General features: G+C 42.7%; 1 protein-coding gene across 1 annotated transcript; it reads right to left on the reverse strand.

Annotated features, from left to right (window-relative positions):
- Positions 1–475: 475 nt before the first annotated feature.
- unm_hu7912 (un-named hu7912) lies at positions 476–7,974 on the reverse strand. The gene is made up of 2 exons (XM_028578441.1): positions 7,730–7,974; positions 476–3,898 (listed from the first exon to the last, which is right to left on the reverse strand). Exon 2 carries the CDS (start codon positions 3,844–3,846, stop codon positions 634–636), a length of 3,213 nt encoding a protein of 1,070 aa, XP_028434242.1. The 5' UTR covers positions 3,847–3,898; positions 7,730–7,974; the 3' UTR covers positions 476–633.
- Positions 7,975–18,562: the final 10,588 nt, after the last annotated feature.

Here is an 18,562-nt window from a genome sequence, read left to right on the forward strand (position 1 = left end):
TAATATGACAATAATAATAATTAAAAAAAAGTACTCACACAACTACAGTATACTTAGGAAATAAAGTACTGATAAACAGTTGTAATATTACAACCACTGGTATAATATAAATCTTTGATATAACATTTGTTGGTGAAATCAAAAACGGATGAATGTTACAATATAACACCTGGCTGTGCCTACTATTATGAGGTGGCAATGAGATGTGTGTACTTCATAAATATTGTGTGCTTCATACATTTGTCTGCAGAAACTGCACAGATCATACATGTTCACATCTTAAACACCTGGATAACTTGTGCCTTGTCGACATGCAGGCTAATAACTCTTCTGAGTGCAACAGGATCAAAACAAGCCAAAAAAAACACATAGGGCAACCTTTAGGAGAGTGTGTGTGTGTGTGTGTGTGTGTGTGTGTGTGTGTGTGTGTGTGTGTGTGTGTGTGTGTGTGTGTGTGTGTGTGTGTGTGTGTGTGTGGCGACAGAGAGAAAGAAGAGAAGGAGAGAGACAGAAAGAGAGATTGGTCACATACAGTATACACACATTTCCATATCAACGCTCAATTTGCTAAACCACGTATATTTACCGTATGTACATTTAGTGTTGCTGACATCATTATCATGTAGTGCTGTCCTATATTATATCATCCAAGAGATGAGGGGTACCCACCCAGTCCAGTGTCCTTGGCTCGGACGCAGCCATGATCATGCACATGAACTGTTTTCCTGTTCTCTTATCTATTGGGTAAATTGTAGTTGGCGTGAACCCTTTGTTGCTCTCCACAAATCCACACAGCTGATTATAGATTCTGGGGTACTCGTGACGTAGGAAGACTCCCCTGGTCCTGAGCTCACGCTGGATATTGACGAAGCACACCTCTCTGGCCTTCCTTCCCTCCTCCCCCTCCTTGTCAATGTCCGGTGTGCCTGGAGGCGGAGTGAGGATGAGGGTTTCCATTTCGCTGTCCTTCCTGAGTACCTTTTTGTCAGGGCTTGAGGAGGCCAAGGATACCTTTGCATATTTTCGAACTGTTGGTGCTTGGACCCTTGGTGAAGGTCTGTTAGGCACTAGTTCACCGACGGCCACGGATACATTCAGAAGGAAACATTCGTTGGGGTCGTACTCGTTACCTGCGTGCTGTAGTTCCTTGCAGTATTCACCGAGGTTGTCCCTGAAGCCGTCCAGCTCTCTGAGAGATAGGTATGTGGGAGACATGAGGAGGCTCTCCAGCCCAACTTGGAGGAAGTTGTCGGCTGTCTCCGGATTAGCAAAGCCCAGAAAGAGAACGCCTCTCCCTCTGGAGAGGAAGCCAGCTTTAGCGACGCGAGAGAAGGCTTTGTGGATCTCTGAATTCTCTCTGCAGAACTTCAGAGCGTGACGACACACGCTGTTCACGCGGCCGTACAGACAGGTGTCTTTGTGGATCTCCCAGTCATCCCTGCGACAGTTTCGCGAGCAGTAGAACGTGTAGCAACTGTGGCATGATTTGAAGTACAAGCAGGCGTTGAACATGCTCTCGATCCGGTTGCACTTCTTGTTGGAGCACACCATAGTGTCGTCGTCATCGGTGCTGTGGTCTGGAGAACATTCTTCTGCACTCCTTTGTAAAGCGTCGAACCCACTGTCGGGGTCTTTGATGGTGTCCGGGCTGGATTTAGAGGACGGGAGCTGTGAGTTCAGACATCCAACGTTTTCAAGTCCAGAAGGTCCTCTGTCTTTGTCTTCATCTTCGGTAATGAGTTGTTTCAGCTGGTCTAAAATGTCTACGCTTGACTTTCTGCTAGTGGGTGGTTTGTAATCAATAACCAAATCAGCTAAGAGCTCATCCAGTTGCTCGAGACTCTGCTGGAGGGAGAAGTTGTTGTGTTTCCTCTCTTTGGTTACGTCCGGTGTATTTTGTGGCTGTTTTTGATGCATCACTCTGGGAGACGGTGTCTTTTCCTCGTCCAACGTATCCCAGCTGACAGAGTGCACGTCGCGCCGCTTTCTGTTGCCTGCACATATGTCGTTATCGGTTATGGTGATCTCAGGAGTTACAAACCAGTGCCCGCTCTTGGTATTCCTCCATGGATTGCTTGAGCCCCTCTCTAACGAGCTTTCAGAGACCGAGAGGGCGGCGTAGCGCCTCGGGGAACTCGACAGGTTAAGTATAACAGGTTGAGATGTAACTTCAGACGATGCTGCTTGCTTTGCTTGGTGAAACAGGTTCTCATAGCTCCGTCCGCGAGGCACAGCTTGCTCTCTGTCCTGCCGCGGATATAGAATATTGTCCCAAGACTTGGAGTGGTTTCTGACCTCTGCACCTAGTCTACTTGTCTCCACACAGCTGTTAGTAAACCACGGTGGTATACTGGGGTCTTGCCTTACTCTCAGCGGTGTGTGCTGGGAGGACTGGTTAGAGTAACCAGATATACTCGAGCGATACCAGTCATCTGATAAGGCCTGCGACATTCGAGGGCGTCGGCGACCCTCTGTATGGTATGGCCTTGGTGGAAAGTACTGCTCCTCAGGAGAGCATGGTTTGGAATAAAACAACTTTGGGTTACTCATATGGTATGGATTGAACCGGCTGTCCTCTCCATAGAAAGATCTAGACAGTGGGCTTTGAGAAAAGTATGATCCTGCCTCACTGGTGGAGTAAGGCCTACTATATACAGAGTGTGCTGGTTCTCTGTTGGAAAGGTTTTCGGTGTAATACGACCTGACAGGAAGTGTGTGCACCCATCGAGTCCTTGGATCATACTGACTAGTCATTGTACTACCATGGCTGGTCAGACTGGACCGGTCGTCCTGAAAGTATGGTCTAGAGTAGGGATGGACTGGATACCGAACAGGGTCCTCTGTATAGAAAAACTTGGTTGGTATGTTAGGATTTGAGTAAGCTCTTTGTTCCTGACTCAGATATGGTGCCGTCGGTGACGGCATTCTGTGCATGTCAAGATGCTGGTATGAGATGGGAGACATGCTGGTGGTATAGTGATATCCTTGTCTAAAATCTCCACTGTAGCATTCGCTCGGAGTGGGCGTTGGTGAGGAGGCAATCTGTCGAGGTACATACAAACCCCTACTGCTACTGGCCTGGGAGTATCTCTGCCAAAGATGCTCCGGCCGTACATTGGGAATCTGCCGAGATGTGTGCTGCAGTACAGCAGCATCTGGTTTAATGTCCACACGGCACCTGACATGAGGGGTTAGGGCTGGTTTATCCGGTTTATCCTCCTCGAAACAGTCTGAAACGTAGAGGGGAGACTGAGGCTGCAGTTTGATGGGATGCACCTCATTTAAAAAAGCCCTGTTTGAGGAGGAGTAGGGTTCTCGGTTTGTTTCAGAAGTCCTCAAGGTATCTGACGCGACCTGAGGCGCGTCCCTGCCCTTACGGGCTCCTGGAGGAGACACGGAGATGGGCACAGGAGTGAGGGTGGACTTAATTCTCGGAGCGCTTCTAGATCGTGTTCTCTTTTTAGAGTCTGACCACGTAAGGTGGCTGGTTTTGTCCTGGGTGGTGTGCTGCTGGAAGAGCCTGGTGTTGAACAGATCGGGAGAGGAAAAGCGAAGGTGCCCCGGTTGATCTAGTCCATTCCACATTAGATCTTTGTTTAATGTCTGATGCTCGGCCCTCTTGTAAGGGTACTCCATTGAGGAAGCGAGGGACTGCGGGTCGTCCAGGGACTCAATGAAGTCAAAGCTACGGCAGTGTCTTTTGTTGATGATTTCCGGTTTGTCGATCATTTTCAAGTCACATTGCCGGGAGGAGTGGAGAGAAATGGAGGGGTCGGGGATGGGGTTTAGAGTGAAGTCCCGAAATAGAGTCGATGCCAGTATATCAGGGGGGTGCGTTCGTGTCATCTTAATGAACCTTCGATGCTCTCCATTCAGTGTGATTCAAGATCAACACAGCCTGTGGGAAGAAAGAGAGAGAGAGAAAAACAAATACGTGAGGTAAAAGACAGTATACAGCAGTAGTAGGATCAGTTTATGTTTGATTAGTCTGTAAACCCAAATCTCTATACACATTTTTAAATCATCTTAACAATTTTATTTAAAAGCATCTATAAAGCTGAATCAAATGTGAGTGAATCTGTAGAACGACCTGACCCCATGATACAGACGCCTCTGTAATGATGAGTGTGTTTGAATTAAACAGTAGTAGTTGCTCATTTACTAACCAAGTTAATGTCATACCAAAAGCTAGAAATAGGACCGACGGCTATTTTTCACGCGACACGCAAGCGCGTTGGAAGCGTTTCCATTCAAAATAGAATAGGAAAAGATGTTTATGTCATTTTGACACAAATACATATTAATAAATGACATGTTGATGTTTGAAAGTGTCTAGGTTTTGACATAAATGCAAATATAAATGTAATTTAAAAAAATTATAATAAATAATTATCGATTTTCAAATATTTTAGCCGTCAATTACAGAACGAAATGTTCTGTAGCGTATTTTGCAGTCAATACTGCCCACATTGTCTTTGCTGTAATCAAATCAGTATATATTTATGTTTAGCATGAAGTATACTACTGCTTGAGTGCAGTGAATCAATGGGAAACATACATGTGTAAAGACAAGGCTAGCAGCAGCAGCGCTGCGTCAGACACGTTTCTGGTGTGAAAAGACAGAAAACGCCACGCAGCCGCCACTAGGCTTGCACGATTCAGAAAATGTCACAATCCAATGTCCAATTTTTAGTCTCACGATTCGATTCAAAATTGATTTTCGATTCAAAAATGATTCTTGATTAAAAGAACAATTCACAGTATGTAAATGTAGTTACTTTTCCCATGTGATTGCAGTAGACATACAATTAAAAAAGAAAATTAAAAACAATTACATTATTTTTTTCTAAATATGACTCGATTTTTGGAATTCTATGAATCGATTTTGAATCGGTAGAGCTTGAATCCCAATTCGAATCGATTTTTTTTGCACACCCCTAGCCGCCACGCAACTGACACGCAACAGAAACGCCACGCTCGCGCCACGCAGCCAGTGTGCGGCCGTCCTAATACCAAACTGCTGGTATTGATTTTTTTTAACTTGCTCAAAAGATTAATCACTAAACAGGGTTGTAGAATATAATATTAAAGATATTTTTAACTATTTCTGATGAAAATATACCGTAATCTGTGACAAATTGTATTGCATTACCGAAGCATGTCTTGGTTTACAGTTAAATATAAGAGACCTCACAATGTAAACAAAATTACAATAAAAAGTTAGTTTGAGTTTCAGTAAGTGGCTATCCTTGTTTTTAATTGTTGTTGTTGTTTTTTAAATGCAGTGCAACAAAGCATTTCTGTTATCTACTGTTTGAATTATTCACATCTTATGAATAAATAATATACCGACATGCGGAACCAATCTCCGCTTGAACATCCACAGTATTTTCTTAAGGCCTTTCGGATATTTTCGTCGACAAAATGATTCACTTTCAACAATGGATTTATATGTCACACACACATGGGCTTCCTTGTTGGCACCGACCCACGAGCTAACCCTGAGTTACCATCTGTTCATCATGATGAGAGAAGACCGACCAACCATCTCCCCGTCGCGTCTCCACAACACACCTAAATACCCCGTCCTTTCACATATGACCAAGCGCGACAGACAAACCAACACTGTTATTCACTGCTCTGCTTGGTTCCTTTCTTCCTTTTTCAATTTCTTGTTTCAAAGACATATTATAAGATACCTGTGTGTGTATTTTTGCTGCTCTTAATAATAACAATAAACACAGCAGCTACAGTTGCATATAAAGATTATTTATTTAATTTAAAAAGATTTACATGACTGGGTGTCAGTGGGTAAAAACATCGCAAATTGATACCACATCACATAAATTAGTTCTTTGGCAAGATGGATGACATAAGTACAGGATTGTTAGTTTTACATACAGTATCAGCTTTTCCTTATAATTATCATGTTGAATTTGTCCAATTACATGCAGTACAGTAAATACTGTTGTACTCCTGTTATAGTGTTTCACCTGCAATGCGTTGTAGTTTGGGAGCAAATTTCCCCACCTTTAAAATTCTGAAAATAACTAATGTTTCCCAAAAGTCAAGTAAAAAGACAGGTTCCACACTGTACTAGTATCAGCTGTTCTATCACTGTTGGGACTAATGGTCACTAATGTCTAATTGGTGGTTGAAATGTCATACCATCTGGGACTCATTTTGTGTCAGTTGTGCCAATATAGCAAGAATAAATTCATAATTAATATCGTATCAGTGAAGAATATGTAAACGAAGATGAGCTGCATACTTGAGTTAAAACTACATGCCACTAAATAGGAAAAAAAAAAGTTCCTTAAATCTTCAATCTTCCTATACTCTAAATGAATGAGGTGAGGTGTCAGCAGGATGGGAAGGGCCTTAATGAGACTTCATTTTATTACACAGCATAAAAAAATAGGCCCAACAGGGTACAGGATGTGAAGAGTGAACATTCAGTGAGTCGTTCACTTCCACAATCTATCTGGCTCAAACAGCTACCCAGCTTTAATACATCAGTGGTTATGAACAATAGCTCCACATTTCGTTTGTATCAAATTATGTTGTTAAATGAGATATGAATGGGTTTGCAAGGATACGGTGAAAATAGCCCTGCAAAGCTGCTGTAGCCTACAAGTCTCGATAGGAATGCTTGAGTTTATAAATGCCACGAGAGATTAATAAAATACCAGAATTAATGATGTGGGTCTACAATAGGCCACTGTAACATCACTACTGACCACCGCAGGCACACTTTTAAGTATCTGTGGAAATATTTTTCGGTTTTCCAAAGTCAAGTGTTAATGTGTAAATGATCTAGGACTGAAGTTATAAGACAAAATAGCACATTTGTTGTTAAAAGTAGACTACAGGACGAGAAGCAGAGACTAACTAAAGGCATGCATTCTTCCCTCTGCTTCCTCATGGTCTGAGGCTGTTCTGCAATAGATGGACTACACTTACTTGCACAAGTATAAAACCACATGCCACATACTGTCTCCATGGCTACAGCACTTAGCCAAGAAACCATGAAACACTCCTGGAGTTGCACACCAGGGCACAATTTCAGTCAGAGAAAAAAATAAAAATAAAATAAAAAAAGAGCACTGCCAACATTACGAATTGCTTTAATATTGTCTGAGCGGGCAAAATCTGTGACACACGAGTGCGGCTTTATATTGACCCTATCAAAGGAAGCACCAATGATATTGATCAATAGCTTACTTATAGAGCCAACGGCTGTATTCCTGTGCTATATTTTGTTGTAGGAGGTTATTCTGCATGCGGTTTCATCTTATTTGGGCTTAAATATTCATTTGCTTGCCAGTTTGTAACTAAAACTTCGACTGTTACAGCCTATTCTGCCATTTTGCAGGCTTTTCCAGACAATAACAAATGGGATGGAGATTCGCCTGAAACCTCCCGATGGGGCCACGCCGAGGCGCAGTTAGCCTTGCAGCGTAATTACCAAATCGCCTAACGTTACTTGCTGTAATGCACTTCGACCCCCCCTTTTTATTTTGGTGCTGCGGCACTATATCGGCCCTCCATCCGCCGTAGCTGACCGACCTAACGCCTTTGAGCCCGGAACGGCATCATCATTTGCGGAGAAAGAAAGAAAGAAGCAGGTTCAAACCAGGACAGAGCCCACCGGAAAAGGGGGGGGGGGGATATGAGTTCGGCCAAGTTTGGAAACGAAAGGTTGATGCGAGTGGACGAAGGGCCTTACCTTCTTTCCAGAGAGTAGGGTTAGTCGGGATGCGGGGGACATGGTGGAGAGGCAGCCCGTCCTCCGCGAGACCGTGCAGCTTCGGCCGTAGCCTACCGCACCTGCCGCGAGCCTGCCGGAGCCGAGCGCTTGTCCTTACCGCTGCCTTTACATGTTGTCTACTTCACCCGGCGATGCTCTCTTGTGTGTTTGTGTGTGTGTGTGTGTGTGTGTGTGTGTGTGATGGATGGGAAGGAGGAGGTGTGTCTGAGCCTGCGCTTGTGCGCGTGCCTCTGGAGGCGTGGTTGTGCGTGTTTTTATGAGGAGCGAGGGAGGAGGGGTCGGGGGAGGGGTTGGAGGAGGCTGGGGTGGGTGTTCAGTCTCGGAGCAGCAATGCGGTCCCTCCGTTCTATTTGAAACATGGAGCCCTAAGGACAACGAGAGCGTGCCTCTGTTCCCCACAGCGCTATGTTCCCACATTTCTAAGAATTTGTTAGGACCTATGTTCCCACAGCCCTATGTTCCCACATTTCTAAGATTTTTTTTTTTTCAAAATTAGGTCATATGTTCCCACAGTTCCCACATTGCTAAGACTATTTTTTCAAAAATTAGGCCCTATGCTCCCACATTTCCTTTTTCATAAATTTGTATCAGATTTTATCCCCCTTTCTCCCAATGTGGTAGCCAATTACACCCAATCTATTATCCAGTAGCAATGGACTACAGGTGGAATGTAACCCTAACCCTAAGATAGGGCCTAATTTTAAGAAAAATCTTAGAAATGTGGGAACATAGGGCTGTGGGAACATAAGGCATAATTTTCAGTGAAAAATAAATTCTTAGAAATGTGGGAACATAGGGCTGTGGGACCATTGGGCTGTGGGAACATAGGGCTGACCCCAGGTCAACTGCATGGGCATTTCCGTTTTTTCCCCTGGTTGTTTGGTCTTCTTCATGCAGTGTAAGGTGCTTTGCAATCAGCTTCATCACGGGGCAAAGCCATTCTGGCATTTCCATTTTTAGAAAGTTTGCAGACAGATTAAAAAAAAATAGAATTGGGCCTCTCCTACACTTGACTGGTTACTCTGATCTTCCTCCACACTGTTGCACACTTGGTCTTTTAATACATCAATGGTTGCATATCATGCATTCTCCTACATGGTATGTGCCAGTATACTGTAATTTTCCAGGACTTTACTGTGATGGAAGTAAGGTGCAGTGTGTCATGTAAGGCTGCAACTAAGGAACGTTTCCCTTCTCCACTTATTTTTTTCATTAATCAATAAATCGTAAGGTCTATTAAAGGACAATTCCGGCGCAAAACGAACCTAGGGGTTAATAACAGACGTGTACCCACTCGATCGCTCTCTGGGACATGTTTTCATGCTAATCGAATGTGTTTGTAGCTTGAAACAAGCTAGCGTGCACCACTGATTAGCTTATAACGCTAGCATTCAGGGCACAGGGAAAGTAATAAGAAATAGCTATTTATACCACTAAAAAGGCTCAAAATAGCACCACACTTCAACGGTAGCATAATGAGGGTCCCTAAATGTTAACCGAAGCATTGAGAACATTGTAAGTGTACAGACAGTTTATTAAAAAGGTATTTTAGAAAGACAGTAGCTCCCAAGACAGCAGCCGCCTGTATACGAGAACGCGACTGTCTTTATAATCTATCTTTTTTTCTATCTTTTCACTTACAATGTTCTCAATGCTTCGGTTAACATTTAGGGACCCTCATTATGCTACCGTTGAAGTGTGGTGATATTTTGAGCCTTTTTAGTGGTAAGAATAACAACTTGTTTTTATTTTCCCTGTGCCCCGAATACTAGCGCTGTAAGCTAATCAGCGGTCCGCGCTAGCTTGTTTCAAGCTTCAAACACATTCGATTAGCATGAAAACATGTCCCAGAGAGCGACAGAGTGGGTACACATCTGTCATTAACACCTAGGTTCGTTTTGCACCGGAATTGTCCTTTGGAATTGTGAAAATGGCTGTTATTATTTCCTACATATATTTACTTTAAAGTCACATCTTCAATTGCCTTGTTTTATTCTACCAACAGCCCAAAACCCAAAGACATTCATACATCTATCATGTATGTACTAAGAAAAGCATCAAATACGCTAGTTGCTCTGATTGTGATTGCCTGTTTATCAAAACTTGACTTGTTAGGCCTAGAGTTGCTCCTCTGATGATGGCCTGGAGTCTGGAGAACAACTCCTCAGACTTACTACATCCAGACTGGCACCTGAAAACAATCATCCTTGATCCAACATGATACTGATACACATCGTCTCTGTTGTTTGCAATCTTGCAAGATTAAAAATCAGTTATCCTTGCCCCATTGCCGGCCCTGTGCCACACACATCTGCCCCAGAAGTCTCACCTCGCCACAGCCTTCTGCATTGTCTGAATTGATGATGGGGACAGCTGGCTGTGCGCCCCAGCGGGGAGCACGTGACTGCTGCTGGAAAACCGCTGACTGAAGCACTCTCACCGCAGATAGAAATCACTACAGACAAACTCTGCTGATCGGGCTGAAGATCGCAATGATATTTAGCTTTGACGAGGCTCATTTTGTTGCAGGAGAGACAGCTTCACACTGCTTGCACACTGTAGAGGATTGCCAGATTTTTTCTTCTTCTTTCTGTTATCCATTATCTATTCCTGCATCCTGGTTACAAAACACCATAGCTAACCGAGACTCCATCTGTGACATAGCATGTGTATGAGATGTGATTCAGAATGACAGTACAGTGGATCTCACATTGTGCAGTGTCCAGCATCCCTGAGAGTGGGATCTATCTGAGCATGTGTGACTCACCCTCTCCAACACAGTGCATTGGCATCGGTTTGTGTCAGCTGTTGGTTAGCAGGCATAAGTGTCTGTCAGCTGGCTGCTAGCAGGTGTCTTAGGCACCTTGTAGGCTCTGTGGAGAGGAAATCAATGGCTCTCTGTTGATTAGAGGCCCCTCTGACAGGGATCAATCAGGCTTATACCCCAACAAAGTATACAACGTTAAAGCAGAACTGCGCTTCACTCCGCCTCCACTGCTCAAACAGGCTCTCGTACTGCTCCGACATATCAGCCATAATGAGCCATGAGGAAGAATCTGGACATCCTGCTTTGTTCTTACACTGTTCCCCGGCTCATGCTGGCACAGTAAACAACCTTCAGTTCTCCAGCTGTCTCCAATTAACTCCATGTGAGATGAAGTGACTCTCTACAAACTTTCTTTCTGATTTGATAAGGGAAGGGAATTACATAAGAGATGCAGGGATGCACACACAGCCAGCCCCCCCCCCCCCCCCCCTACATTGCTTACGAGGTCCGGCCCAAAATAGCCAGTGTGGCAGGCTAATACAAAGCAACTCTCAGCTTCAGTTATTTACGAATGTATTGATGTGTCAGAGGAAACGAGGAAAAGACATTAGATAGCAGTGTTAAGGCAAACGTATTTCAGCTCCACTGTTTCGCAAAGGAATCCCCCAGGGAAGCTGGGGATGTTGTCCACGATCCCTGCAGTGGTTAATATTTCACACAGCCAGAATTAGACCTTTCTAGATAGACACATGCCTGAACGTGGGTGGTTCCTTCAGAACTAACAGGACCTTCCCATGCCTTTTATGAAATATGTAGATACTCTGATTCAGTGGACTAGAGAAGGGAGGGAAATGCAGCAGTTGTAAACCTGAAGATCTCAGTGGGAGATGCACCCAGTCTTCCCTTAATTCCAAATGAACCGCGACTAAGTCCTCAACGAATTAAACCACTCAATCCTCTCCCTCCAACTATCTTGCCCTAGACTTGATTTACAGTTGTGGGGGTCCATGCAGAGCTAAACATAGAGGATTTAGACGCAGGCCAAGTGAAGTATTTGGACGCCTTTTTGGCTCAACGGGGGAACTGAAGAATCCACGTTGGCGTAGCTTTGATTCCCGGTGGATCAGACGAGATTACATTCGACGGATTTTTAGGCTTTTTCCAGAGTGCACTTGAGTTACCGGAGACACTCTTACTGGTGTCCTCATGTAGCTGATAGCCTACTGCATGTTGTAAAGGTGGCAAATGTTTGCACAATATATACAGTAACTGCCGGAAGAAACTTTGCTCTGGCATCTTGAGACTTAAAGAATAGAATAAAATAGCCATTTGAATGTAATTTCCCCCATGCTTGATTAGCAAATTATGTTTACTTTGGCTGCACACACACACACACACACACACACACACACACACACACACACACACACACAAAAAAAGAACATTCCAATCCACTCCAAGTAACACTCATAAACAAATTCATGTACGAGCCAAACCATTTGGGAGCGGTATCCATGGTAACCCACACTGAGTAGGAGCAAAAGAGACTGAATTGATTTCAAAGGGAGTGGAGTGAAGTGCTGTACGGGATTCTTCCATGGAGACCATGAAAGCCGACGTCACGGCGATGAGAAGACGGGAGGTGAAAATTGCTCGTAGGCCTAAACCTTCAGCTATCTGCAAAATGCACCGCGGGAGGGACTGAGCTGTGCAGTGTGCAGCTTCATATCCACTGCACGTTTGGTGGAAACGCACAGCATCCATGTCTCTCCTGTCCCAGATTATCTCCAACAGAGATTTACAATTTAAAGTTAACATAAGGTTTACCATAAGGAGACCCTTCCCCCCCCTCTGGCAGCCTCACGGTGAAAATAAGACGGGAATGAAAGACTCATGTGGGCATTTTATTCTCAGATCCTCCTCTCAGTACATGTAGGTCAGTGTAAGAATAGTTGTAGATATTATTCACAGCTGCACTGGGCAAACACAAACTCCTCTGTCCCGCTCTCGGGAGTCACAGTAAGACATCCCATGGCGAGTTTTAATTAAATCTTTACTACACACTCCTCTCTCATCCTTCATCATCTGCTGTTTTGGCTGAGGAGTCGCTCAGTCATGTGTGTGAGTTTATTAAAGGGGGAAAAAAACAGTTGGAACCAAAGACTCGGGCCTCTCTCTGTGGGTGCAGCTTCTTGTTCTCCTGATGCTGTGAATTATTTGGGGTTGTGCGTCGTCACTGCCGTATTGTTATGTAACGCCGTGGAAACAGAAAGCAGTTATGTTCAATCTAGAGAGGGTTTCATCAGATTTTTTTGTTGAAACTGCGATTGAGGTCAGCAGGAGGTTTTATAATGCAGGGCTGTCATTAAGAGTCCCGCTATTCAATACTGGATAGACAACACATCTTTTGTGCCTCGGTTAGGAAGAACCACTGAGGTCCTTCTGAATATGGATATCTCTCTCGCTCTCCATCCTACAGCAGGACAATGCAATGCAGTACTGAGCTGCACTAATTGTGCAAGGCTGTAGGCCGTGTATAATAGCTGTAACAGCCACTGTTTCCCATTCAGAGACTACCATCGGATTTCTATATAAAAAAGGAACCATGGACTGACAATAGCTCTTCTTCTTCCCTTCATAAAAGAGCGATAGCTTACATGTATTCTGCTCAAGTATTCGAAACAACTGAAACAAGTGGGACGGTGCCTGGAATCTTTCTCACACAAATCCTGCACAGTTTGCATCCACTCGTCAAATTATATGCACAAATCAGTTTTGACAGTTAATGTATGTAATTACGCATTTCTGGCTGGCGGTTGCAGCCATCCAGATGCACCTGTGCTCGCAGCTTCTCCGGGCTGTTTAAATGGGTCAGCTCTAGAAATATCCTGGCTTAGAGAAGAAGTCGTGAGTGCCCCTCCCGGAACAGAACAAGACTATTGCTGGCAAATACCCTTGAATCCTTTATTTGTGACCTGCAAAGTCATAGGAGTTGTATTAGAATGATTACACAACACCTCAAGTGTGTGACTATTAGGGGTGTGTGGGGGGGGGGAATCAATAATTGTATGTATCGTGATATTTTTGCGACGATTTTTAAAATCGATTATTTTTCCTAGAATCTATATATATATATACAAGTATGTATATATGTTTTTTTTTTACCAATGATTCACCTAAATATTTTCTGTTCACACAGCTGACGGCGACTACACTATATCGGTTTCCAGCAAAACAGAGCAAAAGCATAAAATGTAGAAAATACCTGTTATGTACTTCTTTACAAATAAAACAAATGTCAGACTAATGGTGATGGGTGTTCTTCTTAGAAAACAATTCGTTTTTAGAAATGTCTCAGTTATTATTCAACTTTTGTTTTTGTTAAAGAAGGACAAGAAATGGCAATACTCAATACTATCGAATCACAAAACTTCTAGAATCGCAATAAATGAAAATGGCAATACAAATCAAATCGGCAGCCATGTCCATGGACAATAGCATATCGTCCCAGCCCTAGTGATTATAGTGCGAGAAAATCACAACCTTTGTTGTTTTGTTGTGAATGGATGATGTGGTTTGCCAGCTAGCGACAAACTAACAGCCTGCTGTCCTCTAAAGTCCTTTATTGGCTAGTGTAGGATCAGAATGTAAAGTGGCATGTGTGAAGATGAGATATACATTTTAGATGTGCAATGTAAAAAAAAAGTGGAATGTAATTATATCTTCCAGAACATGTTCAATATGAATTCATGTCTTTCTTGATCAGATGAGCATCTGAACTGCTAACCAAACGGAGAGAATGGTACGGCCCGCTGGGCAGCTGGATAAGAAGTGCAAGCAAGCAGACAGAGCTGTTAAAAAAACCACACTGACCTTTTTGTGAGCGAGCTGCTATATAACATCCTAGCTGCAAATTGGATTTTGCACCCCAGACACTTTTGTCTGCAATGAAAACGTTCAAGGGGAAAAGAAATTGATCAGTTTGGTGATTAAAATTGAGCTACATAAACCCAACCAGCCCCACTATTTAGACAGGACAAGTCATTTTTGAAGTTGGATGAGGGAAAGTAAAACATCTTAATTTTAATGTCATTGATTTGTACAATGAAACACAGTCTGGCTTTTGACTGATGCGTAATACAAATATGATTGGCCTCTCTCAGCTGCACCTGCTGCATTTAGATCTGCAGCCCTAATGAAAGCCCAAATGACACTGGGACATGATACATGGGTTTTCCTCAAATACCATGAATTAGGCTATTATTCTAAGAAGAAAACTATAATGAGTGGCATTCAGGAAGCCATTTGTTCCTAGTTACCAGATTAGTTATGTTTAATAGGAATACACATGCACACATTGGTATTTGTGTTTTCTGATTTGTGATCATGCCTCAGACTCATGTAATTAAAATATGCTTCAGAAGACACAATGAAAATGAGACCTCATTGCCATTGATAACACATGTAAAAGATTGAACTCCGATAAAAGTATTGGATCTGCAGCATTACCAAAGTCATATTGGTTCGGGGAATTTACAACATCTCATTTCTAAAATAAAATAAATAAATAATAATTAAAAAAAAATCTTAAATTAAACTGTAGCACTGAACATGTTTTTACTTGGGTGTTTGAGAGGGATGCACTTCTGGTTTTTGATATCTAGCTCATGTTTCTATCAAATTTGAATGAACATATTGTACGTTGCTCTAATTAAAAAGGAGTTGCCAAATGAATGTAATGTTAATGAACAGTTTGGATCAAACAGACAGAGACATAAGGGCCGTACAGAGTCAACGCATCGGTACGCATACGCGTCCGCAAGGCTACGCATCGCTACGCTTCGGCCGCCATTATGCGTCGATGCGTAGCCAAATGTGTCGTCCTAGTTTTTGATACGCGACGCGCCGGTGCGCACAATACTATGCGTTGTCGGTGGGGGCCACATTGCATGTATTGTAGTAGTGCCCTATATTTAAATATAGGATACTATATTCTACATTATCAACAAATATTGAATCAACTTAGCAGAGCAAATTCATCAAACAAAGGACTACTGAGTCACATTTTTCGGTATGTATCAACGTTCTGTGTGTGTGTCTATGCTGTGTGCCCTCATCAAGAGGCTGAAATAGCGTACAGCAGGAGAGAGAGAGAGAGAGAGAGAGAGACCTAAATGTATTTATATAGTTTTAAAACCTGCTAAACCTGTTAAATGTATTGGTCAGTGCTACCCAATCGTAGTACGCTGTACTGGTGGGGGAACACGCCAGCATCTGATAACCAGAAGTCAGCCAGCCAGCTGCTCCCTGACGAGAGCCAGTCTCCGGGAGGGTCTGGCTCTGCCGACCGAACACCGTGGAGCACTCTGCTGCCCCCTGTTGCGTGGGCGGTGTATTGCATTTCACGCATCGTCCGTGACGCTTGCGTCTACTTGCGTCCGCTGTTTAGGCTATGAAAGGGAGCGCGTCGCTCGCGTTGCTTGTTCGCGTTGCTCGCGTTGACTCTGTAACGGCCCTAAACATGAACACTCGTTACAGCAGTGTAAATGGATTATATAACCTGATTAATCTGGTGCAGATCTGTAGGCTACGGTAGTCAGGCTGCAGGCCCACACCACCTTGTGGTTATACATTAGTAAGACTACTGTGCAAAAAACACTGTCCGGCTGTGCAAAGTGTACTTAGTTTACAGTTTGCAGCATGCATTTGATAGTAGGTTTTCTTGCTTAAATAAATAAAGGATTTAGAGACCTTTTTAGCTGCTTCCTGACTTCACATTTTAGATATTTATATAATATGTGTTACATATAGATACATATTAGACATGAGCATATCAAGCACAACTCCTACCTGTTTAACATGGGTTGTTCCAATAACCAAAATGATATTCTCAATTTCTTGATCTGGATGTCATGTCGGGTCAAGACAGTTTTATTTTTCCATAAAATCCTATAACATACAACAATCTTATCCTTAGATCCTCAACTTGGAACATTTTAAAACTTTGTATAAAAAAATAAAAAAAATAATAACTATTTGAAAGTGCAAACAGGAGACACTTTAGGACCGAAATCTTCAACAGGTGGTCTGGGTCTCTAGGGGGTCCTCAGAGTTAGTGCAGGGGGGCCGCCAAATTATGTCAGAAAAATATAAGTTTCTCTCTTCAGAAATTAAAATAAGTAAGTTAATGTAAGAAAATATACATTAATATGAATGCAAAATGTTAATAGCAAAGCTAAATTGGCCTATTTGTGAAGAAAAAAAATTTACACATTGAAGTTAATCTTACTATAGGTACGTTAGCCACTATGGTCACCATACAGTTCAGCTCAAGGAGTCACTGTGCCTTCCAGATGTATGTTTAACATTAAAACATGATACATAAATAATATTCATTTCTTTTCATCCATTCTGCCCAGTTTAATATGCAACTCAATTGTATACAACATATCTGTTAGGGGGTCCCTACTCAGTCTCTCTTTCAGCTTAGGGGTCCCTGGCCTAAAACACGTTGAAGACCCCTGCTTTAGGATGGACAGACATGCTTAATGGGCAGACACAATGAAGTCAAGCTTGAACCCACAAGGTTCAGGGTTACTGTTCTATATTCATTCAATAACAAATAATACTGCCATTGTTGGTCATAGACTTTATTAGACATGTGCATGTTTTAATAACATACTCATTTTCACAGAATATAGCTACATTGCATATAACATCAACTATGTTTTCTCTTACATTGAATTAAATAATCCACCATAATTTACATTGTGCAGTATTTACTTTTTTGGATTAACGAAAACCTCAGCTTTTAGATTTTTGCAATTACATTTAGGATCTGGCAGGGATCAACTGACAATCAGTTCTACTCAAAATTTGTAAGGACTGAATCTTTTCACAACAGTTAGAAAACAATAAAACCAGCTGTAACAAATAAAACAATGTACATTCACAGTCAGATACTGTACATCCACTGTAAGTAATGTAAACTTTTAAAAAGAAATCGGGGAATATCAAAAACATAAACACATCAAACTGCTTCTTTGCCCTGTCAAGTCTCGTGCGTCGCCGTGGCTAAACGGTGTACGTCTTAATATGACCGACGGGCCTCTGAGCGACAGTGTGACATTTTCCAAAGTTCACAATCCATGCTAATCGTGGTGGCTCATTTTAATAAACAACAAACTCAGTGTAACAACCGAACAAAGCCGATTCCCTTGGCGTTAGGCTGTGCCACGATAAAACCGTCACTGTAAAATTGAATAAAATTAAGCCCTCAATCACCAATGCATAACATGACAAGATAGCCCTGCCACGTGGCAAAGAATGAAGCATGTACAAAATAATTGAAAATAAAAAGGCACGCATTTAAGAGCTGAAAAAAAAAATAGAGACACACATAATATCAACAAGCACAATAGCAGCGAGGCGATAAAGGTGACAATCGGCATCACTTGGAGCTCTGTACAACACATCTATTTGGTTTGACCAGTTACTGAACGACATTCACACATTGATGCACTATTGAGCACAAGGGGTCACTGTGGCTACACAAAACACAGGCAGCGTGGAGGGAATATGCAGGGGAACCAGGACTCCTTTATACTTTTGGCTTTTGGGTCTTCTCTAAAAAAAAAAAAAAAAAGCATGATATTGCCATACTACGTCGACATTGGAATGGAAAGCACTCCGCGTGGAAGACATTTGTAGTGCCTGGAAAGAGAATAGTTTTTTTTTCTTCAGAAGTGATCAAAGAAAGGGTTGTCAGTGCGAGGGAGGATATGCAGGAAGTACCAGATCTACTGCAGGGGTGCATCCCACAGTCGACATCCCTATACTTTTACATTGTGATTTTATTGTACAGCCTCTTCTTTCGGACAGTGAACCTGTTGAAACCCGGGAGGCATGTGTGGAAGCAGAAAGCTGCCCTGTACGATGCAGACTCGGGTTTGGAGTGACGTAAGTGCAAAAATCACAACGCGTTGATTGACTAACTGCTAAATCAACCTGACATAATCCACTTC

The sequence above is a fragment of the Perca flavescens genome, chromosome 5, assembly GCF_004354835.1.
Source record: "Perca flavescens isolate YP-PL-M2 chromosome 5, PFLA_1.0, whole genome shotgun sequence".
Taxonomy (NCBI): Eukaryota; Metazoa; Chordata; class Actinopteri; order Perciformes; family Percidae; genus Perca; species Perca flavescens.